At 34.4% G+C, this 27,170-nt stretch overlaps 1 protein-coding gene across 1 annotated transcript in view; it reads right to left on the bottom strand.

Annotated features, from left to right (window-relative positions):
• SYTL5 (synaptotagmin like 5) overlaps positions 1 to 27,170 on the bottom strand; it is a 195,537-nt gene that overhangs the window by 7,669 nt on the left and 160,698 nt on the right. The window contains exons 10-12 of the mRNA XM_074210607.1: positions 22,902 to 23,080; positions 18,539 to 18,638; positions 16,651 to 16,812 (exon numbers count right to left, since the gene is read on the bottom strand). Coding sequence (XP_074066708.1) covers positions 16,651 to 16,812; positions 18,539 to 18,638; positions 22,902 to 23,080 — 441 coding nt within the window. The remainder of the gene's footprint in view (positions 1 to 16,650; positions 16,813 to 18,538; positions 18,639 to 22,901; positions 23,081 to 27,170) is intronic.

The following is a 27,170-nucleotide window of genomic DNA, read 5'->3' on the forward strand; positions in this document are numbered from 1 at the left end:
AGAATATCCCCACCACTCTGAGAGTCACTACAATTCTCTGATTAGGCATTTTTCCTGTGACAAGTACAGAAACAAAGGGGAGTCTTATATCCATCTATAACAATGTAGTATGTTTATTGATCTTTTCTTATGGTTAAATAAACTCTTTATTATATTGATCATGAACCTGAACTAGACTGAATAAGATAGGAATGGACCATGGCACTTTCTCTGCTGATTTCAGTAAATGACTTGGAACAACAACTGAGAGATTTAGTGAAGCAAACTATTCCCTAAGACGTGAAAATTTTGTGGAAAGATGTGGAACACATGGAATTTACTATTCTGTAAAGTGAAGACCTATCATGTGAACAACATGAGAGAAAGATGCCCTAAAGATTGACCTTCCTATGTATTATTATTTTTTTTTAGGTTTTTGCAAGGCAAACAAGGTTAAGTGGCTTGTCCAAGGCCACACAGCTAGGTAATTATTAAGTGTCTGAGATCAGATTTGAACCCAGGTACTCCTGACTCCAGGGCCAGTGCTTTATCTGCTACGTCACCTAGCCACCCTGTTTCCTATGTATTATTAAAAGCAATATCGGTAGTTCAGCTCTTCAAGCTTGGTGGGACTGAGGCAATCTGATTGCAATTCCCTGTAGTAAATATTTGGATTTTCTACAAATAGGGATAGAAAGGTAGAATCTTTTGTTTAGCCTTTTCCTTAAACTAGCAGGTTCCTAGATTTTTGTCAGCTTCTCCAGGTCCACTTTCCCCACTCCTTTCTAAGGCAGGATAAGCCAGAAAAGTTTCTGAGACAGAGTGGAAAAAAAACCAAAAAAGACAAAAATTTGATGATGATCATCAGCAGCACTTTATGAAAAGTGAATAATTAGAAATTATTCACAGTTTGACACCAAGGAATAACACTTTTACAAAGAGAGTCTTCCTAGTTTCATTCTTGTGGTTAGTAATCTTCTCATTAATAAGAGGGGAAATAATTTAAAATATTTTATTTATCTTTCACTCTAAGGGCAAAAATAGAAATGTATATGTTTCTTAAAATAACAAGAGATGAGAGAGCCCTTAGAGTATTTATTTCAAATCTATACCAGAATAAAAATTCTTGGACATTTACTCTTTGGAATCACTACTAATATAGTGTGATAACAGCAGATAGGGTTTTGAACCAGAAGTCAGGAAGATCTGTGTACAAACTTTACCTTGGATATTTCCTATGTGTGTAACTTTAGGCAAGTTACCTGACTTCTCAATCTCAATTTCCTAATCTGAAAAATAGGGGTAATAATATCATTTTCCCCCCAGGGTTGCCATGAGGATTCAGATGAAATGACATATTTAAAACTCTTTAAACCTTAAAGTCCTATCTAAATGATAGTAGATACTATTGAGATTGCTCTGGAAATTTCAAAGATTTTAATTGATATGGGAGAGGAGATGGAACTCTATAAGGTTCTTTGGGTTAGGTAAACTTTAAGGATAGTCTCAGTACAGACAACTTTTTGCTTTTCAAGGACCAGGATGACTAAGTACTATTAGACTGACCATCAAGTGATCAATTTTGTTGCTGTTGTTGTTTTGCTCATGGAAACCCATGAAACAAGAAAAATAGAAAATGTTTCTTAGTCCTGTATATCTTTTTCTGCTGGTGAAGTAATAGCAGCAGAGTAGGAGAAAAAAATTATATATTGTTATCATAAGTGTCCCCATACCAAGTATCATGAATAGTTTTCCCCCCAAGCAGTTAATAAACAGTGAACAATAGACATCAACCAAAAATAAAACAGTCTTTACCTAACAGATAAGAAATAACTCTTTGCCAATCTGAATTGTTACTTAATTGTCTGCTTATAGGCCGAATACATATTTGTTAGAGGAAAGATTGACATCAATATGAAATTAGAAGAAAGAATAAAGGTGAAGAGAAAGAATGGTATCAGGAATGTGCTGGTAAATTTTTAATAACTGGCTCTCTGAAAAAAAGAAATGGACATACAACATACTTTAAGTTTAATCTGCATGACAATTATTTTCTCCATCATTTTCTTAAATCTAGACCATCAGCAAAATAATAAATCAAGCCCTGAACTGTATGTAGCATGTACTGGTTTGAAAGTATAAATAATCATACATTAAATTTAATAATTGATTCTCACCAGTTTGAGTTTTCTCCCACACAACCCTATGTAGCATAAAACAATCTGATCTATTCAAGTAAACTACTGATACTGGAAAAAAATGGGAAGTGGATAAAGGAATATCAACATAGACTATCACCTTATATCACTTTATATGGAAATTTAAGAATTGTAGGGCAATCACAAAAACCAGTAACATGTCAGTGTTGGTCTTTTTCTAAAGAGAAAGACATAACAGTTCTTATTCTCACTAAGCCCGTGCTGAAGGTGACACAAATTTGAGGGCACTGAAAGAATAATTTTCAAGATAGGATAGAGGGAATGATATCAAAAACTAGAAAAATTACTTCTGAAAGAAGTAATAAAGAAATTAATAGCTATCGACTCATATGCCTACTTCAATATCATTCCTTTTTTAGTTTTTTTTTTTTTGCAAGGCAAATGGGGTTAAGTGGGAAGAAATTAACACCTATTGACTCATATGCCCACTTCAATATCATTCCTTTTTTTTAGGTTTTTTCTTTTGCAAGGCAAATGGGGTTAAGTGGCTTGCCCAAGGCCACACAGCTAGGTAATTATTAAGTGTCTGAGGTTGGATTTGAACCCAGGTACTCTTGACTCCAAGGCTGGTGCTCTATCAACAGCACCACCTAGTTGCCCCCTTCAATATCATTCTGAGAATGCTTTATACACATGTAAAAGCATACTTGATTAAAGTAGGAGAGGTGAACAGCCATTCTTTCCTACATGATATTGTATAGATAATATCTTTGTAGTCACACAAATGATTCAATGGTTCAGAGAAATACAAGGTCTTAATTAATTAATCAGTAAACACTTATTAAGTGCATATTATATGCATTTGTTATAGTAAATCAAAATGAAATCTTAAGAGCTCTCTTCCAATAAGATGGCTTCAATGCATATGTTAAGGCTATAAATTATCAATCAATCATTTATTAAATTCCTTTTATATGAGCTAGAAGAGATTCAAAAACTCATCCTCCAAGTAGCTTATATTCCAACTAAGACAATATGCATGTGTTCCATATATATTTGTATATTATATATATATGTATAAATCAAATAAGATAATCAAAAAATGGTTAAGTTTTTTGGGGGGGAAGGTACTAGCAGATTGAAAGGGGCTGGATAGAAACCATATAAATGTGGGTTCTTTCCTTTTTAAAGAAAGTTAAGTTTTTAAGGGATAGAGGTGTGGAGGCAATGCATTCTAAGCATGGAATGATTTGATAGTCAGGTGCACTGTATATTGGAGAAAAGATGGTCCTAAGGTAGAGAGGCCACTTAGAAATAATCCAGGTGAGAGATAATGAAGGACAATATCAGGTGGTAGCCAGGGGAGTAGAAAGAAAGGAATCGATGTGAGAAATACTTTGAAAGTGGAAACAAGATCTTTTAATGAATGTAACTTAATAATTGAGATTTCATTGTTTGATAATCCCCTAATTATTAATATTAAAATTAAACAAAGCATAACAAAGGGGTCCACTTATGCTCATCAGCTGTTTTTGACACTATTATGGAAGATGTCTGACACAGTCTATATAGAAGAGGAACTACTTATTGATGGTGAGATCCTTCAGATACTCTTATTTATGCAAGATATTGTACTGATTGCAACAAGCCTCCCAATACTCCAAAGTCTCTTAAATGAGATTCATGCATAGTTAATGAAGGAACTTGTGTTACTTGAATAGATTATACCCATTACATGTTACATGTTGCATGTTGCATGTTATATATTGTATGCTGTATATTGTATATTATATACTATATATTATATATTGTATATTATATATAGATATATATTATATATAATATGTGCTATGAGGATGTTTCAGTTGAAGTGGAGAAGGTAAGGAAAGGAGCACATTCATTCATTGAAAAACATTTAAAAATAAAAAAAATGGAATTCTTAATTACTCAGGAGGGCTTAGCCTAGCCATCCATCCTGGAAAATCCAAATAAATGAAGAGCATTTACTATTCAGACCATGTTATGCAGTTGAACTGACATATAGCACACGTGTCTTGGATGTACACTTCAGATGGAAAATAAACCAAATTAAGAATTGGCAGAAAGAAAAGAATGGCCTGTATTGCATTTGGGAAAGTGAGCAACACTTTCAGTGATTCCATCTTTCTCTCTGAAACAAAAATCTTTTAAAAATTGATTTTCATTCAGTGATTCTCTGGCTGAGTCTTGGAACTCCATCTACTCTCAAAATTAAGGTCACTCAATAGAAAATAGAAGGACATGGAGTGGAAATACATAAACTGTAGTAAAATGTCAATGATCACTGACACATGAAAATCATGTCTAAAGTATCTAAAAATATTTGACCAGGAAAAGGGGTAGACTGGTAATGTAGTGAGATCAAAGGATAACGAACATGTAGGCAGCTGAATGATGCACTATTGCTCAAATCAGATCAAAAGATGTAGGGGAAAGGCTTCCAGCATGCTGAGTGAACACATTGAGGAAGGTTTACAGGATCATAGAGAAAATCATAACATAAAATGACAAGGGGTAAGTGAGTTGTAATCAGTATCCTTGGAAGGAGTCTTACATAAATGAAACTTCAGATGAACTTAAGTACTGAATTGTACAATTGTGATTACTATTTTACAGGTTTTTCTTGCTTTATGCCTACAGAATCATTGAGTTCTTCATCAAAATTTAAGTGTTTAGTAAGTTTTATCTATTTCTTTGTAGAATAAAATTTTGAGCTAGAAAGGGTCATCTGTCTTATAATATTCTCACACAAAGAAATTAAGGTTAGATGACAGTCCAGTTTCAGCAGGTAACACTGCTGAAATTCAACCCAAGGTATTCCAGTCTTAAACCTATGTTCTTTACCTTGACTTGTCTTGCTTTGAAAATTTTCATTATATTCCACTTGAATTTGACACATTTTTTTCTTCCATACACAAAAAAGCACAACAAAACATAATACCCAGAATTTATATTCATTGGAGTGAACATTGGATAAGACAAAGAAATTCTCAAAAAGGTCAATTTAGCTTCATTCTTTGTGTCCATCATGGCACATGATTGATCTTTAGAAGTTTGAAACCATACAAATTTTACATATTTAAGGACCTAGTATAATATGTACCTGAATACAAATGCCTGTTATGGACATTCTAGTATTTGTTTGAAGACTGCCTCCAGAGGTAGCTTATTCTATTTTTGACAACTGCAATTCTTAGGGAGATTTTCCTTATATGGAATCAAAATCTGTCATCCTGTGTATGGGTTATTCATTAATTATGAACATGTTTACTTTGGATTGCACTCAGTATCATGAAATTTCTCTAACACATTTTCAAGGGTTCTAAGTGTTTTGTTTTGCTTTTTATTTCAAGGGAGGGGGAAAACATAAAAAGCAACAATTATTTATTTGATGATTTGATGTTGAGTGGGATACTTAGGCAAAAAATCCTGCTTTGTGAAAAGCAATATGAACAGATTTTAAAGTATATATTATTTAAAACATAACACAATATATGCACCATGGAAATTATATAACATCTATTTACATATGTTTCTTGTATTTTATTTTTGCATGTATACATACATAATACATATATCTATATCTATATCTATCTATCTATCTATCTATCTATCTATCTATCTATCTATCTATCTACACACACACAGGTGCACACATACCCAATCAAAAACACACATATATCACCATAAAAGTTCTGCAATGAGTCACAATAGAAATAAACCTGGTTTCTCATGGGGTATACAATATATAAGTACCACCAACCTGGGAAAGTTTTAAGGTCTATCAATTGTTATTCTTTGTGTCTGTTCCTTGGGAAAAGATCTAGCTAAGTGCAGAGTGACTAATCATTCAAAGAAAGGGTACTGGGTGATTGATAATGTTGGTCATTGTGACCCATGCTAAGATTGAACTTTATAATCATAGAATAGAATGTGTAAAAGAAATAATGTCCATAATAAAATTATGCTTCTTTAGAAGTTCTGAGGTCTTGGTAGGACTCTCTCTGCCACTATTAACAATATGTGTTGGGATGTTAACAGACAATTTTCTATTAACACCTAGGTTGTGCATAATATGGCAGTGTCTCATCCAAATGAAACTTTAAGGGCTATGATATCAGATCATGTTATAGCTAAAACCGCATAAAATCATAATGTGTTATAGTTAGGATAAGCAGGAAGGGATACTGTGCCATATCTGCCTGGTCACAATCTGATACCTCAGATCCTTTGGACAAAATATTCTCCTTTCTCCTTTCTCCACACCCTTAGATAGTATAATTTTTACCCTATTTGACTTTCAAGGTAACTATCCTTCAGGGAGGGACATCAAAACTCATGATTCACAAACTAATATCTCAAAATGTTTTCTTTTCACAGATGATAGTGTGGAGAAATATATACCTGCTTTCTCAAAGACATGAGGTCAGACTATGTTATGTAGGTATCTATGCTGCAATAGGACAAGCTAAATGGAGATCTGGTGAAGTTATAGGATTAATGATATAAATAACTAGCATTTATGTTGGTTGGTTCTTGTCCTTCATTATCAAAGAATACCATAATGATATCACTGTGTTAGAGACAACTTATAGTGTATCCAACTGTGACTGATCAGACCAATACTGGGTCTAGGAATGTCCTTCCACAGGTCAAGCACAAATAGTCTATGTGAACACCTATAGGGGGAACTCTAAACTTATTTATCTCAGGTTTCCTTTGAGCTGCTTCAGTTCAGCCTTGCTTATAGAGTACAGAACCTCTTTGATGAGGATATGCTTTAAGATTTGCAAAGTGTTTTATAAATATTATCTTCATTTTATCCTCATCACAACTCTGGTAGGTAGATACTACTATTAACCCCATTTAACAGCAAAAAAACATCAGGCAGAGATTAAGTGGACAAACTAGGGGGAAAATGAACCTTTCATGGTAATAGAAACTCTTTTTTTCAACTTAGAGTCAAATTAATTGTATTTTGTATCTGAAGATGTAATAAGAAAAGACTTAAAAATGAATTTTGCTATTGGTTGTCAACCAATTTGGCTTTGGTTTTTTAAGAATACCCTTTGGGGATTCATGAAAGGTTGTAAATATCCCCAAGATCATTTTTTAAAGCCTAGTGTGTCTATCCAAGGGTTAATGAATTGAATCTGGGGTACATAATTGTTATGTTTATACTCTATAGTAAAATGAAGGTTGTTACACAGTGAGTCTCACATCAATTGACATCTCTCTTCCCTTTCTGCCTTCTGCAGAGGAGATGCTGTATAATCTATCAATAACAAAAGCTCACTATTGAGTGTCTCTCATTTAGGCTAGTTAAGTCAATAAAGGGCTATGTTTTTCAGGCATTACAACTGTGAGGAGCTATTTCCCAAAGCTTGACTCTTATTAATTCTGATCCCTTGTTAGCAGAGAAAATGGGTCCACCAGGTCACGTTTCATCTCCCAATTTGGATAATGTGTGCAACATCTCAAGGATTCTTGAAGAATCAAACTGCAAAAGAATGAGGGAACTATTGTTGTGAAATGGCTGAAACAGGACTGAGAATGACATTTTGCTTTGCTGATCATGATGTGTGTAATAATACATAGTCCAAGTTAACCTCAGACATACAAAACATCTTGCCCCACCATTTCTGTTATGAGTCTGAGACGTGCCTCCTCTAGAGAATGAACACACAACTGTCTTTCCATAATCTTGGAAAAACTTGACATTTACTTGCATGCACAATGGCTGAGCATGATAAATAGATAATTGAAGTTGTTACCATTTCTTCTAATCCCTAAGTTTAGCAGAAGGGTGAGAGAGGATAGAAACGAAGGAAAATGAACCAAATGCTGACTTTTCCTATCATTCAAGGGAGACCCATTAATACACTCACTTGTAGAAAAAAAATAATAACCCATGACCCCAATAAAAGATTGTAGTTCTTTTATTTGAGTTTTAAATATCTGGCAACTAGTGCATGACTTGAAGCAAAATGACATTTTATCTGTTTCTAATTTAGAATGGATCATTGTTACTGTGTGATTATCTTTCCTGTTGCTTTAAAAGTCCAACTCCATACCCTGGCACTACATTTTGGTACACAATCTATTTAAAATATTCAACTGCAGGCTCTTTTCACTTATTTTGCTATACACAAGATGTCAAAGCACTATTGCATCTTAATTTAACCAAAGCCAACATTTTGGACACTACTCTTTAGGTAGTGCCTATAAAGGTTCCTATAATTTGTATAAGGTCACTCACAAAGTCAAACTAAGTCAGTGGAAAGAACACTAACTCTGGAATCACAAAGGATCTGGTATCAGGTCCCATCTCTGCCTCTTAATACCTACATGAACTTGGACAAGTCACTTAACTTACTTTGGCTTCAGTTTCCTCATTTATAAAAGGAAGACTGGATTACATAGACTCTAAAGTTCCTTCTAGCTCTCATTCTCTTCCACCATGATCCTATGAATTTAGTTTGGTTGAATCACAGAGGTCATTGTTTGGTCCATACTAAAAGTGCTTATGATTTGCTAGGAGGATCCTTATGATTTCATGGTTGAAATTCTGTAAAGCCATAGTACCTTATTGACCTGACCAACCTAAATGAAAGCCATTCAATATAGAACTTTCGTCATTAATAAATTGTACAGCATCTCCTGTGTATGGGGCAGGAAGGGAAGAGAGACGACTTGTATTCTTTTGAAAATCAAGAATTACTTCATGAGGTATCAGAAGAGGATTTTACTGGAGATACTATTAGTGCCTGAATTTCTTTGTCTGATTGTAACAGTGTGTGTCATATGAAAACCAAGAGTTATAGTGCAATGGCTGTGGGAGACTCATTTGCTGTGATGGGTATTCAAGTCATGCTGACTATTCTTGGCTCTACTCACGACTCCAGATTTTTCTACTTCCTAACTTGTTCCCAGGCAGATAACTTTGCTTCACACTTGCTTGCACATGTATAACCTATGACAGATTGCTTACTGCCTTAGGGAGGAAGGTTGGAGAGGATAGGGAGAAACTCAAAATTTAAACAAAAGTTAAAATTGTTTTTACCTGTAACTGGAGGGGAACAAAAACTTTATCTTAAAAAATATTTGTCTTGCTTTGAATTCTGAATCCTTCACCTCTTCATCTGGAGATGGGCAGCATCTCCAGTCCTCTGAAATCCCTGATTGGTTATTATACTGTTCATAGTTTGTTATGATACTATTCTATTACATTTATCTACCATACTTGTTCATTCCCCAATTTAAGGGCATGCCTTCAGATTCCCATTCTTTTCACTTCAAAAGAGCTATAAATAATTTGGTACATCCTTAGAATTTATTTTATTTAGGATTAATGCTTTTTTATTTTATGCTGTTGCTTAGTTCTTTTTCAGGCATGTCTGATTCTCTGGGACCCTTTTTGGGGTTTTCTTGGCAAAGTCAGTGGCATTGGAGTGGTTTGTCATTTCCTTTTCTAGCTCATTTTATAGATGAAACAACTGAGGCCAATAGGGTTAAATGACTTGCCTAGGGTCACATAACTAGTAAATGTCTGAGGCTAGATTTAAATTTAGGCCGTTCTGATTCCAAGTTCTGTGCTTCTCCACTATGCCACCTGGTCTCCCTACTTTAATCTATCCTCCTACTATACCTTCCTTCCTCCTTTCTTTTCCCTCCTAATTCCCTGTTGAGTGAAATTATTTTCTGTACAAAATTCTCTGCATGTGTATTCTTCTTTTCCCCTTCAAATATATTACTTATTTTTTTTAACATTTTTTAAAGATTTAAGACAATGGGGTTAAGTGACTTGCCCAAGGTAACACAGTTAGCTAATTATTAAATGTTTGAGGCTGGATTTGAACTTGGGTACTCCTAACTCCAGGGCCGGTGCTCTATCCACTGGGCCACCTAGCTGACCCCTATTTTTAACATTTTTAAAAAAAGTTTTGAGTTCCAAACTCTCTCCATCCCTCCCATTTTCTTCCTCCATATAATGAGAAGGCAGATGATGATACTAATTATATATGTGGAAATAATACAAGGCAATTTCCATATTAAGTCATATATATTTTTTAAAAAGTAAGAAAAATACAGGGAGAAAATTATACTTCAATTTGTTCTCCCAGTTTATCAGTTTTCTCTCTGGTGACAGCTTTCTTTTTTTCATCACGAGTCCTTTGGAATTATCTTGGAACTGACTTCCTCACTATATTGATCAGAGTGGCTAAGTCTTTCATAATTGATTGTCACTACAACATTGTTGTTATTTATATACAATGATCTTCTGATTCATCATACTTCTTACTTCATAAAGGTCTTGCCAGGTTTTTTCTGAATCAGCCCCTCCCCTCATCATTCTTATTAGCACAGTAGTACTCCATCATGGTCATATGCCACAACATGTTTAGTTATTCCCTAATTGATGAACATCACCTCTATTTCTAATTTTTTTTGCCGAGCTGCTATAAATATTTTTGTGCATATAGGTCATTTTACTTTTTCTTTGATTTCTTTGGGGGGTACAGATCTGGTAATGATATGGCTACGTCAAAGGCTACGTCACAGTTTAGAGCACCTTTTGACCTAGTTTCAGATTATTTCCAGAATGGTTTGACTCTTTCACAACTTCCTTAGTATTGTTCATTAGTGTACCTATTTCCCTCATCCTCTCCAGCATCTGTCATTTCTGATAGGTCTGAGATGGTACCCCAGAATTTTTTTTGTCATGTCTCTTATCAATGTGATTTAAAGCATTATTTTATATGACTACAGATAGCTTCTTTCTTCTTCTAAAAACTGCCTATTATATTCTTGAGATGACTCTTATTTTTATAAATTTGGCTCAGTTCTATAATCAGTATATATTTGAGAAATAAGATCTTTATCAGAGAACTTTGCTACACAAATTTTTATAATACTTCATTGTGTATGCTACCTTTTGGCAAAATGTAGTTTTCCTGATTATCTCTTTTCATTGGGTCTATTTTTTTTGTACTGATGATTCTGATGATTGCAATCCCTGCCTTTTTAAAAAATTCAGCTAAAGCATAGAAGACTCTGCTCTGGTCCTTTATTTTAACTATAATGTGTGTCTTTATGTTTCAAATGTGTCACTGTTAAACAATATATAATTAGATTCTGGTTTCTAATCTATTCTCCTATCTGTTTCCATTTTATAAGTGAGCTCATTCCATCCACATTCACAATTATTATTACTGTGTATTTCTTATCTCTTCTGTTTCTTCCCATCCCTTTTTATCCTATCCTTCCTTGATAGTCTATTTTTCTTCTAATCACTACTTCCCTTTATCCTTCCTTCTTGAGATAAGAATGAAGTTCAAGTTTCAACTGCTTCTCCATCTTTTCTTCCTGGTTTATATAGATGTGTATTTGTGCATCCTTATTAAATGAAATAATTTCTTCTAACCTTCCTTTCTCTTTCCTGCTCTCTGTATATTCCTCTTCCTCTCTAATTCCATTATTTTATTAAGATCATGAAGACATAAGGGAACCACTCTTGCCTTGCCTTACCTTGCCTAATTGAACTTCTGCTCTGAACCCTGATGAGAGGGATCAGAGAGGACACATGTATCATCTTTCTATTTGAATGTATGCAGCTTATCCATGTTTAGTCTTTCATCATTGTTCACTTATAATTCTCTTTTTATGCTTCTGTTCACTCATTTTTTTAGTTCTCCAGTTTCAATCTTTTAAGGATGCTTAGAAGTCCTCTATTTCATTAAAAACCTATTTTTTAAAACTATAACACTATACTAAGTTTAGCTGGGTAAGTTAGTCTTGGTTATAAGCTAATATTCCTTGCCTTCCGGAATATCATATTTCTAGTTCTCTGTTCTTTTACGCTTGTGGCTACTAAATTGTATGAAATTGAATACTTTCTCTCTGGTTGTTTTCAGAATGTTTTCTTTGACCTGGAAACTCTAGTTGTTGGTTATGATGTTCCAGGAAGTCTTCATTCTGAGGTTTGTTTTAGGAGGTGACCAATGATTCTATTTCTGATTTGTGTTCTATTTCTAAGAGAGCTGGGCAGTTTTCTTTTAAGATTTCTTACAAACTGATATCTAGGTTCTTTTTTCAGTTAGGGATTTCAGATAGTCCAACTCATTTTGATTTCTTTCTCCTTGTTCTGTTTTCCAGATCAGTTGTTTTTCTATGTGATATCTTACATTTTCTTTTATTTTTCAGCTTTTTTCCTTTGTTTAAATATTTCTTGTCTCATGGAGTCATAGACTTCTATTCAAATTTTTAGAGAGTTTATTGCTTGGGCAAAGTTTTATACCTCTTGTGCCAAAATGTTAATTCCCTTTCCAATTCTTTTTTTCATTGCTCTAAAATATTTTCCATTTTTTTTCCATCAAGTGCTCTCATTCATCAATTTTTTTAACTTTTGTTCAACCTTTTCCAGGAATTCTATTTGAGCTTGTGCCCAAGCTGTGTTTTTTCTCTGAGTCAATAATAGATCTTTTAGAGTCATTCTTTTCTGAATTTGTGTTGAGCATCCTGGGTATCCTACTAGCTTATTATAATGAGGTTCTTTTTTTGCTTGTCTGTCATTCCAGTCAATTTTCGAACTTCAGACTTGATGTTAGGACTAAACTCTTTTCCTATTTAGGGCAAATTCTGATTGTTGCAACTCTGGTCTGAGCTCTGCAAGTTCCTCACCTGGAGTTGGATCTGAGCAAGACTGCACTCTTGTCTTTGATTCTACCAATAAACTGGAAAGTTCTGTTGGTTCAGAGTAGCAGAACTGTTGGCTGTTCTTCTTGAATTTCCACCTAGTTATAGTTTTGCAGACTGGGTTAGGTGTTCTAGGTAAGAACATACTTTATATCTGGAGTCTGAGCCATGTCATGGCTGTGGCTGCTGCTGGCATCTTAGCTTCCTCCTTTCTCTGTACACAGACCTCTCAGTCTGGGAACATCCCAGCCATTCTCAGGTCCCCCTATCACTCCTTCATGGAGTTATAATCTGGGACTGGGAAGTGGGTTGTTAACAACAACCAGTTGGCACCTGTCCCCATTGCAGTGTCTCAGTGTGAGTCTCCGACCTGCTCCTACCTAATGCTCAGCTTCTATTTGGGTTCTGGAGCATGAACAATGTGCTTCTAGGAATGTCTATAAATCTCCTTGTCTGTTTCCCTATACCAAGTTGAGTTTGATGAAGGACTCAGTGAGTTTTTTTTTTCTGATTTCTCCATGAGGATTTGGGATAGTGCATTTTCAAGAACTTTTAGGAAGTGATTAGGGAGAAGAGCACTTTGTATTACTCCAATATCTTTCTTCTGTCTCTCTGTCTCTGTCTCTGTCTCTGTCTCTGTCTCTCTCTCTCTCTCTCTCTCTCTCTCTCTCTCTCTCTCTCTCTCCTTTTAATATCCTTCTACCTTCTTCTTCGATTACTTCTGTTTTTGGTTCACAGAAATCCTTTTTTTTAATCTGACTTCTACCATCAACCTTGGTGACTTTAACATTTATGCTGATGGCCATTCTAAGATTCTTAGTCCTCGATACATACTTTTCAGTCTCCTTAGATTCAATGACTCCCAACTTTATGGTTTTTTTAAGCTGGTCACATGCATGATCAATTAATTTTTAATAAATATTCACTAAGTATCTACTATAAACTCTGGAAGTACAAAGACAAAAAAATTAACAAGTCACAACATTTAGGAGCATACTTTCCATAGGGTCAATATTAACTATTTCATATGGATTTCATCTTCACTTGGAATGGCTGTATTCAAATCCACTCTCTGATTGCAACCTCTTTACTATCTACTTTTCTCAGGAAGACTGCATATTAGAGTGAAAGGGTTTGGATTCAGAGAATCTGTATTCAAGTCTTTACTATGTATGACTTTGATGAGTCACTTAACCCCTCTGAGTCTCAGTTTTCTAAAAGATGAAATAAAGGGGTTGGAATAAATGATCTCAATGTTTCCTCCCATTTCTAAATCTGATGCTAGGATCCTTTCTTCTTTGCTTTTTCCCATCTCTGGGATCTCTACTCCTTTAAATGATCCCTATTCTCTAAGTCTACTACACCAATTCTGTGTTTATTTGATTCCCTATCCAGTATGAATACACAAACCATTTCAACAATATACTGACTATTGTTCTAGGATACTTGAATCTCTATGAATTATTATCCATTTTAGGCTAATTTCCTATTGCTTTTTCAAAAGAAGCATCCTTCTTCTGTGTTAAATCTAACTATTCTATTGTTAATAACTAGAATTTATATAGTGCTTTATGCTATGCAAAGTGATTTACAAATATTATCTCATAGCAATATGATCTTCCCAACAACCCACAGAGCTAGGCACCATTTGCATTCCCATTTTACAGATGAAACAAAGTAAATGCTCAATCACAAATCTAGTGAACATCTGAGGCTGGATAAGAACTCAGGTCTTTTTGACCTCAGCATTCTATGCACTGTGCCATATGCCTGCCTAGATTTTACTTAACTGTGCCTATTTATATTTTTGATTTCATCCCTTTTTACTTCCTGGAGACCTGGTTTCATCAATTTTTCCTTCTTCTTTTTTTTGCATGTTCAATCTCCTTTTCCACTTTCTCCACTTTTCCACTTTTTTTGTCTGCTATTCTCTTTATTCATCTTTTTTTACAGATGACTTTCTTGAGAGAATAAGCTTACTGCTTCTTTCTTAAAAGTTACTCACTCTTTCGCTCTTTGAAATCTCTCTTATTCACTATCACCACTTCTTCACTCCACTAAAGAGGCTTTAAACTCATAGATAGCTTCCACCCATCATCATTAGAAGAACCCCACAATTTTTTCTTGGTTCTTTTCTCGAAGAATCTCAGGGCAGCATATCACACTACTGATCAAACCTCCTTCCTGAAGCTATTGTGGATTGAAAATTAATATTAAAATTATTTCTATTGTATTGATTTTATGCTGGTTTTTTAAGATTTTGCAAGGTAAATGGGGTTAAGTGGCTTGCCCAAGGCCACACAGCTAGGTAATTATTAAGTGTCTGAGGCTGGATTTGAACTCAGGTACTCCTGACTCCAGGGCCAGTGCTCTATCCACTGTGCCACCTAGCTGCCCCTCTGGGTTGATTTTTATCATTGTTAGTGTCTGCCTGAACTCACCCAGCTCAAAAATGCTATCTTTCTTAGACCAAATGTGTTTATAGCTAGCTTTATGTTATAACAGTATTTGTTTACTCTCTGTAAACCTCAACCAGCTTTACCTGGTTGCCAACTCCTCAAAATAGAAACCCTTGCCTATCATTGTACAAATATGGGGTGATATGAGTTTCACAAGAGGACAAACTGTGTTTCTGATTTTCTAGCCAAGATTATAAGAGGTGATGGGTAACATAAAACAATTAATCTTCCTTAATCATCATAGAGGAGAGTAATCAGTCACACCCGGAGGACAGTCTCTACCTTTTTCTGTGTAGCAAATTGTAATCTTTTCCAGTTAGCCAGATCCACTGCTTTTCTGCGATAGAGTCTCTCTCCCTTCTGATGGGGAGCAGCCTTTCTAAAGTGGTCAGTCTGATCCAGTTTGTTAATAATTCTGTGCATCACTGTTATTAAATTGATTATGCCTAGAGAATGAACTTCAATTTACCTTTATTACAATTTTGCCACTCTTAACTTCTCCTTCCTTGGATTCCATGACATTGCCCTTTCCTGGTTCTTCTCCTAACTCTCAGACCATTTCACTTCCATAAGTGGATCCTTTCCCTGATATTTAAATGTAGCCTTCTATGGGTACTATAATCAGTTTGGATTAGATAATTTCTAAGGTCCTTAGAGGTTCTAGAACTATTATGCCATAATCTCTATATCTAATCGTAACCCGTTCTCTCTCTTTTTTTAAAAGCACATTTTGGTCAAATGTTACTTCCTTGCCATTAGAATTAACTCAAAGCAAAACAAGATGTCTCAGAAGGTTGATATTCCCCAAAATCTTCAAGTGGGGCTCAGATGGCCATTTGTTGGAATATTGATAGAAGGCATATCTTCTGAAGTATGGGTTAGATGACATCTGAGGTCACTTCCAATTCTAATCATCCTAATTTTATAACTTCCCATTAAATAAGAAATTCACTATCTTATAAAAAAATTCAACTCTAATTCTTAAGAAAATTCTTTCTTATATGGATTCAAACTCCACTTCCCTATAAAATCAGTTCTAGTATTAGAATACCAAAAAATATTTTGTCCACATGATGATGATCCTTCAATTATTTTAAGATACCTCTTATGCACTGATCCCTATTATTTCCTCTTTCAGGCATCTTCCTAACTTCCCATGTAATATTAGACTTCATAATTCTTTTTGTCCTTTTCCATATGGATCCCAGTTAATCAGTGACCCTTTTAAAATGGTTTACATTGGTTCCACATTATCATTTTGATTCAAAATTCAACATTCAGTGCCTCATTGTATGATGAGTCCAGTTAATCCTGTTTACCTTGGGCTGGAGCACAAACCACTCATCACTTGAATTTTCAAAGTTCCAGGAATCAAAAGGAATTTCCACCTCTCCCAGGAAGCTATTCCGCCCAAATCGATCATAATGCCAGACAGAGACCTGAAGTGTTCTTGTTTCTAGCTGAGTGTGGCTAATGGTATACTAGAATATAACAAAAACAAATATGTTACTTAATGAAGGTCTTTCTCAATTATTAGGAACAGATTGGGGTTCAGTTCACGTACATTTTAGAGTTGGACTACTTTCATCAGCAACAGAAATACTGAACAGGAAGGAACTCATTATCTTTGTTATCCTCAAACCACAGAAGGAAAAAAACAACCCACATATTCTTTTTATGCTGCTCCTAGCACAGAGGGAATATATATATATATATATATATATATATAAATATATGTATGTACACACATATGTATATGTATATATATACATATATTAATTATTTCTGAAGATAATTAATTCCAATGAGGGTTTATAAGAGGCAGAAAGTTTTTAACCTTTTGTCATTTCATAATTTTTGTCTATTTCTTCCTCAGCTTGTGTTTGGTTATTTCTTTGAAAGATTAGTTTTAAAACAGGAATTCTCCATTTTTCAAACTCCTGTTTTATATCTAAAAGAATAAGATTTTTTTAAACTAGAAGTGGTTTTGCAGATTCTCTGTCCTAACTTGCTTATTTTAACATATGGAGAAATCAAGACCCAGAGATTTTCCATTGCTTAGCATTGTGTTCTTGCCACTATATCATACTAACCTCTAAAAAGATTTTAAAGAAATATAAAGTACTCTATATTTTTATTAATATTGCAGCAAGGAAAGTGATAGAGTACTTGATCTGAAGTCAGAAAGACCCAGGTTCATATTCTACCTTTGATTCCTTACTAGCAGTAAGACCTTTGGTAAATCAATTAACTTCTCTCAACCAGGAAATGAGGGAATTAGACTTAGTGACCTCTGTGATCCTATGAAATCCAAAAAACAGTCCACAAAGATATAATCAGCCTTCAGAAATTCAACATTCTAAGATAAACTCTTCCTGGGACTTCTACTCTTTTACTTTCTTAAAGGATTCATTTACTTTTCTGTAGGTCTATGATTTAGTCTTGTTATGATTTAGTCTTGGATTCTCAACTGTTGGGTATGAATCATATTTTTCTTATGTACTTACATTAATTTCTATTATGTTTATTCATGTATTTGGCCTTATCTTTACTATATCTTAAGTTGTTTGAGGGTATAAATTGGGTGTTACTTATTTTAGTGTTTATCTCCCTGGAAGATAACAATGTTCTCCTTTTTTGTGGAAAAGAGAGTTATGTATCTTTTCCTAGGTCACTTCCTTTAGATCTTTCAAATCCATCCATAAATTTTCATTTATTGCATTATTCTTTGTCCATCTTTCTAAATTTAGCTCTACATTTAAATACTGTGAACAGTAAATAATCACCCTGTCCAAAGTCATAATCACCTTGTACAGGATGAGACATCAAGTCAACAGCAAAATGATGACTTGATCTAGAAAACTACTGCACCAATTCCTTGAAAAAATTAATATGAGAAGACCTAGAAACCAATCATATCCCCCAAGAATAAGAATTCTAATTGCAACAGAAATCTGTTGGGTTACCATAACCTAAAATCCAACTACAAAGTCAATAGTAGCAAAATTTTAAGAAGAGTAAAAGTGACTAATTTGGAATTTCCAAATGCCTTTGGAAGGCCCTCGATGAAAGGAAAACAAAGGTCTACTATTTTGTCAGATAAAAACATTTTCTAACTTATAAAAAACTTTCAGTCACTTAAAAACAGTTTGTACTGTAAAATAAATCAGAACTTGTCATAAATTATTGATTTGAAAGAGCTCTCACCTTTAGAATTTCATTAAATTCTGGATTGGTGCCTGTTCTGATTTTGGTCTTGCGCTTACTGTTTCGGGATTTATCAGGAAGAAGGTATGACTTAACATAGCTGTAGATATAAAAATGAAACTGGTGATTGGAACTAGCAAATAATTTTCTCACCAATCCAATCCATCCTCGATTCAGTGAATTTCCTCAAATAAACACTTATTTGATAAACTCTAATGACTCCCTGAAATCTTCAGGGTCAAAAACAAAGTCCTCTCTTTGTTATTCAAACAAAACCTTTATCACTTAGCTTTCCCTTATTTCTAATGTTCTTAAATCTTTATTTCTTGCCATATACCATTTGAACCAGTGACACTGACATTCTTGTTATATTTTCTGCACAAGACTTTCTATCTCTATGATACTGATATTTTTTCTCTGACTGTCCTCCATGTCTGGAACATTCTCCCTTCTCATTTCTACCTCTTGGCTTCCATAGCTTCCTTTATGTTCCTATTAAAATTCTACCTTTGAAAGAAAGTCTTTTCCAACCCTCAATTCTAGTGCTTTCTCTCAATTATTTCTCTATCCATTCTGTTTATAACTTGTTTGTACATAACTGTCTGTTGTCTCCCCATTAGATTGTAAACTCTTTGAGGGCATAGACTGACTTTTCTTTTGCATCTCAACATTTAGTATAGTACCTAGCATATGGTAGACAATTAATAAATGTTACTGATTGATTACATGGAAATAGACCGCACCAAAAATGTACTGGAATTTACACGAGCAAATGAAAGATGAGGGGGGAGAATAGGGGAAGAGTAGAATAAGACAGGGTAAGATATATGGAAAACAGTTTATATTAGACTTTCAAAAGTTGTCCAGAGGTCACTTGGGGTGATTGTCATTTTTATCTCCAAACTCTTATTTTGCATCAGTTGGCCTCCTTCTTACCTGTCATAAAATTTTGATGTTGGGGAATTTAGTTAATGATAATGAAAAGGATGAGAAGAAATAGAAATCAAGAAATGACAATCTCTGGGAATAACAGCACTTACTCTGAATAGGGATCAATAATGATCTTGGGAAATATTTAACAAACCTTAGAGGGTAAGAGAACAGATCAACAGAAAAGGGGGAGGAGGATAGGGAGGAAAGTACAAAATACTCTATCACTCAGAGATGGACATGTTGGACCCTCAGTAATCATATCCAGGCTACTCTCAAATAGAGAAATTGGTCCTTGGAATTCAATCAAACTGTATTACTGTCCTAAACAAATCCCACATTCTCTATTTACCTGTCTTTTCTTGAATATTTTCTTTTCCTTATGCTGGTAATTCTGTTTGATCACCTCCTCCAACCTCCTTTCTTAATTCTCCCCATATCTTTTTAGTGACATCCTAGCCATCTTACACACTTGCTACTTTGCGAAGTTTTCCCTGAGGCTTCTAGTACCTTTGTCCTCTCAATGTAATGAATTTTTACTTATATTATACAAATATCATATTATAATTTCTATCTAATTTATTTGTGGAAATGTGTTTTTTAATCTCCTTAACAGGGAAGATACTGTTTTTTTATCTTTATGCCTTCCAAGTGCCTAATATAATATACTGTATATAATGGGCATTTAATGTTGTTGAATGAAATCAATTTGTTTTTAGAACACATTTATTTCAATAAACATTTATTAGGCATCTCTTATATACAAAACCCGATGCTAGATGTTATAGATATAGATGGGAATGAAATATACCTGTCTTCAAAGACCTTACATTCTACTGGGAATATAACATGCTCTAAATTAGTTAAGTGATACTCTAAATGAGTTAAGTGATCTAAAATATATAAACAGTAAATACAGTGTGGGGTGTGGGGATGGAACAACTTGGAAGGGAGGATCATGCACTATAATCTCTGTGGCAGAGAGACTATATTATTTCTGTCATTGTATCACCATAACTAATATAATATCTGGCAAACAAGGAGAATAATGATTGTTTATTGCCCAATAATGGATAATCATTTATTGATGTTGGCTAGGCATTGTCCTAAGCATTGCAATTAAAAAGAAAGGAAAAAGACATTCCCTGTTTTTGAGGAACTCACAGTATGTGGCAACAAATTATATACAGGATAAATTGGAGATAAGCAATAGAGGTAATGCACCAACTTATAAAGGAGATAAGACCTGAATTAAATCTTGAAAAGAAACAAGGATTCTTAGGTGTGGTGAGATGGGTGAGTATTTGAATCATGGGGTATAATTTGGGTCAAAGAAGGCAAATAGGAACTGGAATGCTGAACACATAGGAGAAGGGGAAAGAAAGTTAGGTTGGAACCAGATTGAGAAGGTCTTTTAATGTGAAAAAGAAGAGTTTGCCTCTAGGCACACTAAGAGGTGTCACTGAAGCTTCATGATCCCTGATCTGGCATGGTAATAATATTTTTGTCATTAGCTGGACTGTGACAAAAATAGGGGATGCCAGAGAAGGACTAAATTTAGAAGGAAAGAGAATAAGCTCTGTTTTGAATATGTTAAATTTAATTGAAGTATTTTATAGACAACTAGGTTGTACAGTGGATAGAGTATTGAAGCTAGCATCAGGAACACAATTTAAAAACCTACTTCAGACATTTTCTTGGGCAAATCACTCATTCTCTGCCTGCCTTGGTTATATAATAGCATCTATTTCCCAGGGTTATTGTGAATATTAAATATTTGCAAAAAGTGTTTTGTAAAGTTTCTAGAGTGCTCTCAGAGTATTATAGAAATGTGGTGATTATTTGGTGATTGCTATGATTAATATGATTAGTGGGAATTGATTATGTGGAACTTGAGATAAGAAGGGTTATGAAGGCTGGATATGTAGATTTGACATTCATTTGCATAGATAAGTGAACCCACTCGAAATGATGAGACCACTGAGAGAATATGTGGATTGGAGAGAAAAAGAGAACCCAGAACAAAGGAGTACATCCATGCATGGGGATATGGGGTTGGATCTAGTAAATGAGAACCAAGAAATAACAATGTCATGGAAACCTAGGGAAGAGAAAATATCCAGGAGGAAGGAGTCATTAACAGTGTCAAAAGTAGCAGAGAAGAAAAGGTTGAAGACTGACAAGTGGTTATTGTATTTAGCAATAAGGAAAACATTGGAAAAGGCTTACAGTGTTTACTTTTATGAGGTTGGAATCTAGACTGCATGGATTAAATAGTGAAGAAAAGGTGATGAGAAGATACACTGAGTATATAATGGAATTTTTCTAAAAATTTGTCTGGGAAAGAAAAAAAAGATATAGAAGGGATGGCAGATTCAACTGAAAATTTTTTAAGACTTGAAATGGGCATGTTTGTAAGGAAGCAGGAAAGAAACCAATTAATAAGACTGAATTTCAGAGACAGAGGATAATGACTGAAGTGTAAGTTTCAAGAGAAGTTTGGAGAGTATAGAATTAAAAATAGAGGGGTTGGTCTAGTTAAGGTGAAGGATCACTTCTTTAATTCCAAGACTTTGCTTGCTGCTGGAACAAAGTTAGAGAGAATTGTATATGAAATGGAGGGAAACTGAGGTATAGAGTTGAACTGTTCCAATAGATCAGGACACTTGCCATCTACTTTCCTAGTATGGTATGAGGTGAAGTCCTTTGCTAAGAAAAAGGAGACATGGGTGTAGTGTTACTAGATTAATGGGAGAAGAGAAGGTTTTGAATATTTTCTTTAGGGATTGTGACAGTCAGAGAGGAAGAAAGTGATTGCTATATAGCAACTGCCATATAGCAGTAAGGGACAAGTTAAGATTAGAGCCTTCTCTTAACTATGAAAGATCTTTGAATTCCAGGTCCGGATTATTTCCTGAATTTGGGATCTGATTACACTTACCCTTTCCTTTGACATGTCTTGATCCACAATTATATTCCATGACTCATCCTTCGGGTCCTGACAATCTCATTACTGACCTAGGCTTTGTGTCTTGGGCTGATCAAGCATCCTGGTAATTTTCTTTTTGCCTTTCTCCAGAACAGAAATAAAGATTCTTTTTTTTAAAACAAATTTCTTGGAGTATAAATGAGTGCAGGGTCCCTGTTTCATAGAACTGACACCATAGATATTGGTAGTCTACAAGACCTTGTCCCCCAAAATTCTGTGTGATGACATCAATGTATCCAGGGAAGCATCAGCAACAGATATTTAGAAATGTAACAGAAGAATAGGGGGATATATATATATATATATATATATATATATATATATGAATATATATATAGTATATATAAAACTATAGAATCTAATTGGAAAAGACAAGCATACTTAAATTTCTCCTCTTCACAAAACAAGTTATTTGGAATAGACAAAGGAACACTGTCTGCTTACGCATCTGTTCTCTGTTTCTTTTCATCTGCAATGGCTAGATTTCTGCAATTCTTTACAAAAATGTGGAGCCCACCGGTTTTGTAGCAATAGCTGATGTTCAGAAGTATTTCGCCGCTGACCTTCACGTTGCCATAGTCCCCTGTTTCACTATAAACACTCATCATGCTGTTAAGGCTGGTCTGGAATAAACAAGATAAAAAGAGAAGTCCAGTGGTGCTATAATGATGTCTTTGCAGAAACAATTTCTGAAAAAAAATTCAATTACAATTCCTCTTCATTTCAGGCTGCAGACCAACCCACAGTAATGGACAAAAAAGTAGAATCAAATGCTTCTTTTGCCCATATTTCTTCATATCAAAGAAGGAAAAGGGATCTAGTACCATCAATGAGGGGCAATAAACTTAATCACCAAAGGAAGAATAATTCACTTTTGGGTAAAGGGTTGACTGTGGGAAGCCATTCAAGGTTTCTACCAACTTTCATGTTCTCCAGACAACCAGAAAGAGTAAGGACATCCCCAAGTGAGTATCCTATTTTTTTTTCTTGTGAGTAGTCTTAGCATCAAGCAATTGATACTGCCCCCTTGGTTGGATAATGGGAGGCTAGATCAAGAAAAAGGTGGCCTTTTGTATGCTGTACTGGTTTCTACCCATCCATAAAAACTAAACTCTGAATTGCAGCAACTTTTAGAGGGGTAGATTCAGAAAACAGTTAGTCACTCCCCAACTACAAATGAGGTTTTTTTTTGTTTGTTTGTTCAGTAAGTCATTGGGCCAATGGTTTCAAACTTTTTCAGTCCAAAGATCATTTTAGAAAGACCAAAGAAGGTGTGCATCATATATCCTGATTCACTGTGGAAAAAAAAGTAAAAAATAATAATGAACCCCCCTACAAATAATTCTTCTTTGTACTCTTTTTTTCCCAGTACCCCAGTACCACCAAAATTAATGGGATGGATGATACATTTTTTATGAGACATTAATAAGGCAAAGATTGAACTTTATTAAATATAATTAAATGTTAGATCATACCATAAACTGACAAAACACTTATATTATCTACATGATCTATTAAGAGACCAGCCTAGGAATCATTTGAATTTAGATGGTGAGTGTAGATAGTACTGCACTTGGGAGTGAGAAAGATGCAAGTTTGAATTTTCCTTTAGTTTCTCACCTCCAGTTAGCTTAGTACTAGCAGTCTGACCACAGACAAAGTCACTCATCCAACCACTTTTAGCCTTAGTTTCCTCAACTGTCAAATAATGATTATAATAGCACAAAGGTTGCTGTGAGAATCAAATGATAATAGTTAAAACATTTTGAAAGTGCTAGGAAAATGTTAAGATATTGATTACTGGAGGACTTTGGTGGATTTCAAAATCATACTTTGAGGGCTACCACTCTAAAGGACAAAGTTTAGCACACTTCAGAATTAGTTGAAGCTTTTTCACTATCATAAGTGCCTATAAAAGGAATATAGACAGCATTTGATCAAGAAATATCCAGTTATAACAAAGTGAATCTGATTCCTCTTTGCAGTAGCTTAGATGTTTAGAAGAAGGGCAGGTTTTATTGAAAAAAATTGTAATTGCATTGTCATTTAGGAACTACATCTCAATCTGGGTAAAGGGGTGGTACTCCATGGCTCTAGGGTCAAAGATTAAGAGCTAGAAAGGACCACAGAAGTCATCTTCCCCAATTTAACAGTTAACTTATTAAATTATCATAACCTGTTATTTTTTTAGTTTTTTTTAGGTTTTTGCAAGGCAAACGGGGTTAAGTGGCTTGCCCAAGGCCACACAGCTAGGTAATTATTAAGTGTCTGAGACCAGATTTGAACCCAGGTACTCCTGACTCCAAGGCCGGTGCTTTATCCACTACGCCACCTAGCCTCCCCTTTATTATAACCTATTATTAAATTAACTAATAGTAGTAGTATGAATAGTGGAGCTCAGCTCTACTACTGCCTAAGAGATCATTCCATTATGCTACTCTACCTCTTGGTTATACAATAGAGGATCACTCAATCTTTGAGTTGAAAACAATTTCAGAGATTTCTCAAACAAATACTTGAAGCAAGAATGTCCTCTGAAATCTCTATGAATAGTGTAGTTTCCTTTTGAAATACTACAAAGATAGTATATTGCTACATCATTTTCTGAAGCAGTCCATGCCAATGTTGAAATTCTTTAATTGTAAGCAAATTGTATCAATCATATTCATTTGTAAACTACCAATTTTGAAGGACGCTAAGGAAATAATTTAATTTAGGAGAATATACCATCCTTGACAAGGCATGACGACCTTCTCTCAACCAGTCCAAACAGACAATAGTCAAACTTCTTTTAATACTGGTTAATTTAAAAGTAATTCTCTGAATCATTTGTTTATTGTCCAGTCCATAAGTATTTAATCATCTGATGTAAATTCTCCTTGGACATAGAGACATGTGGACATTTTAAGCTTGGACTTTAGTTTAAAAAACAAATATGCATCTAGTTAAATTAACAAAAAGAAAAAAAATATTCAAAAGACAGCTTAAAAATTCTGCATTACTCTCTACCCATGCCTCCCCTCCTCCCATCGCTCCCAACCCCCAAAGCATCATAGAAGTGTATTAGAAACACAGCTGGAAGGAAGAAAGAAGCAAAAGCAAAGCTAGAGGACTCACAGTATCAGAATCCACATCAGGAACATTTAAGTAGGTCCATTTCTTATCAGAGCCTGCTTGAGAGTTCTTTCAAGTATTTGTGCAAAAGTCAAGAAAAAGAGACATTAGAACAATAAAGATTTAGGAGAGCAAAGGAAAACTTTGAGGAAGCATAAGTTGGAAACCTTTACTGAGCAAATTATTGCACTATGGCCCTTTTCATAGGATGAATCCATTAATAAATGTTTCCTCTTAATTTCCCTATCATGTTGAGGGAGAGAATTCTCAGTTTTCTGGAAGCTCATGTTTCTGCTCAGTAAAGGCCTCTTAGCAGAAGTACAAATATACTCTGTTTTAAGCAAAGCAGGAATTAGACAGAAGATAAACTAAATGAAGACACTAAATAGATAAACAGAGGACTGATTACAAATGAAATCAATATAAACTTTCCTTAAACAGTAAACTCCCCCATTTTCATTTAAAATATGACATAAATGAGCAGTTTTCAAATAACTTAATAGAAAAAAATTAAGGGACATCTGTGTTTCCAAATATAGATCAACACTGCAAAAAAAAGGTCATTTCAATATTCTAATATCCTTAAAGCACAATTTTCCATTTTAAAAGCCTAGTAGAAATTCAAATACAACTAAGTTATACTATTAATGATTAATAATAGTCAAATAGTTAAAAAAGATAACCAATGGAAATAATCACATGGTTTTTTTACAGGTAGTGTACCCATCACTGAAATATAATGAGGCTATAGGTACAAATATTACAACTGAAAAATATTTGTTAGGTAGATAATGAATGATCTTTGCAAATCAGTCACAGAGCTAAGGAAACACAGACAAATATTCTTGCATTATTAATGACATATGGGAAGAGAGAATTATTTTATTTCTAGAATCATTCATATATTTTAGTAAAATATTCTCACTCAAAATTGATTAAGACAAAGTGTACTTAAGGCATATTCTGGTTCTAAGTAACATTTTTTGACTCTATCAAAAAGAGAAAATGATTAGAGCAAACCAAGAAATTTCACTTTTCAAAGCACTTATCCTGTGGTCAGGGTTCCACAGCTTGTAAATGTCTTAGGCTGGGGCAGCTAGGTGGCACAGTAGATAGAGCACCTACCTTGGAGTCAGGAGGACCTGAGTTCAAATTCGACCACAGACACTTAAAAACAAATTACTTAGCTGTGTGATCTTGGGCAAATCATTTAACCCTAATGCCTTTACAAAAAAAAACACTCCAAAACCAAAAACAAAAATGTCTTAGGCTGAATTTGAAATCAAGTCTTCCTAACTGGAGGTCCATTGCTCTATTCTCTGTGCCATTTAGTTGCCTAATATAATATGTTATTCATTCAATACTAGAAGAGCAAGTATATTCAACATGCAACCTGTGGGATGTGACCCTCAAAGCCTATTCATGAGACGTTATTACATTTTATTATTATATTCACTGCTATCATGGGTTATATTGTAATAATAAATCAACATTAAATTCTATATGTGACCCTTGACAAATTTGCATTGGGTGATGTGGACCAGAAAAGTTTAAAGTTTAAATAACCATGACTTAGAGGAAAGTCTAATGTTTTAAGTA

Source organism: Macrotis lagotis, chromosome 1 (assembly GCF_037893015.1).
Source record: "Macrotis lagotis isolate mMagLag1 chromosome 1, bilby.v1.9.chrom.fasta, whole genome shotgun sequence".
NCBI lineage: Eukaryota > Metazoa > Chordata > Mammalia > Peramelemorphia > Peramelidae > Macrotis > Macrotis lagotis.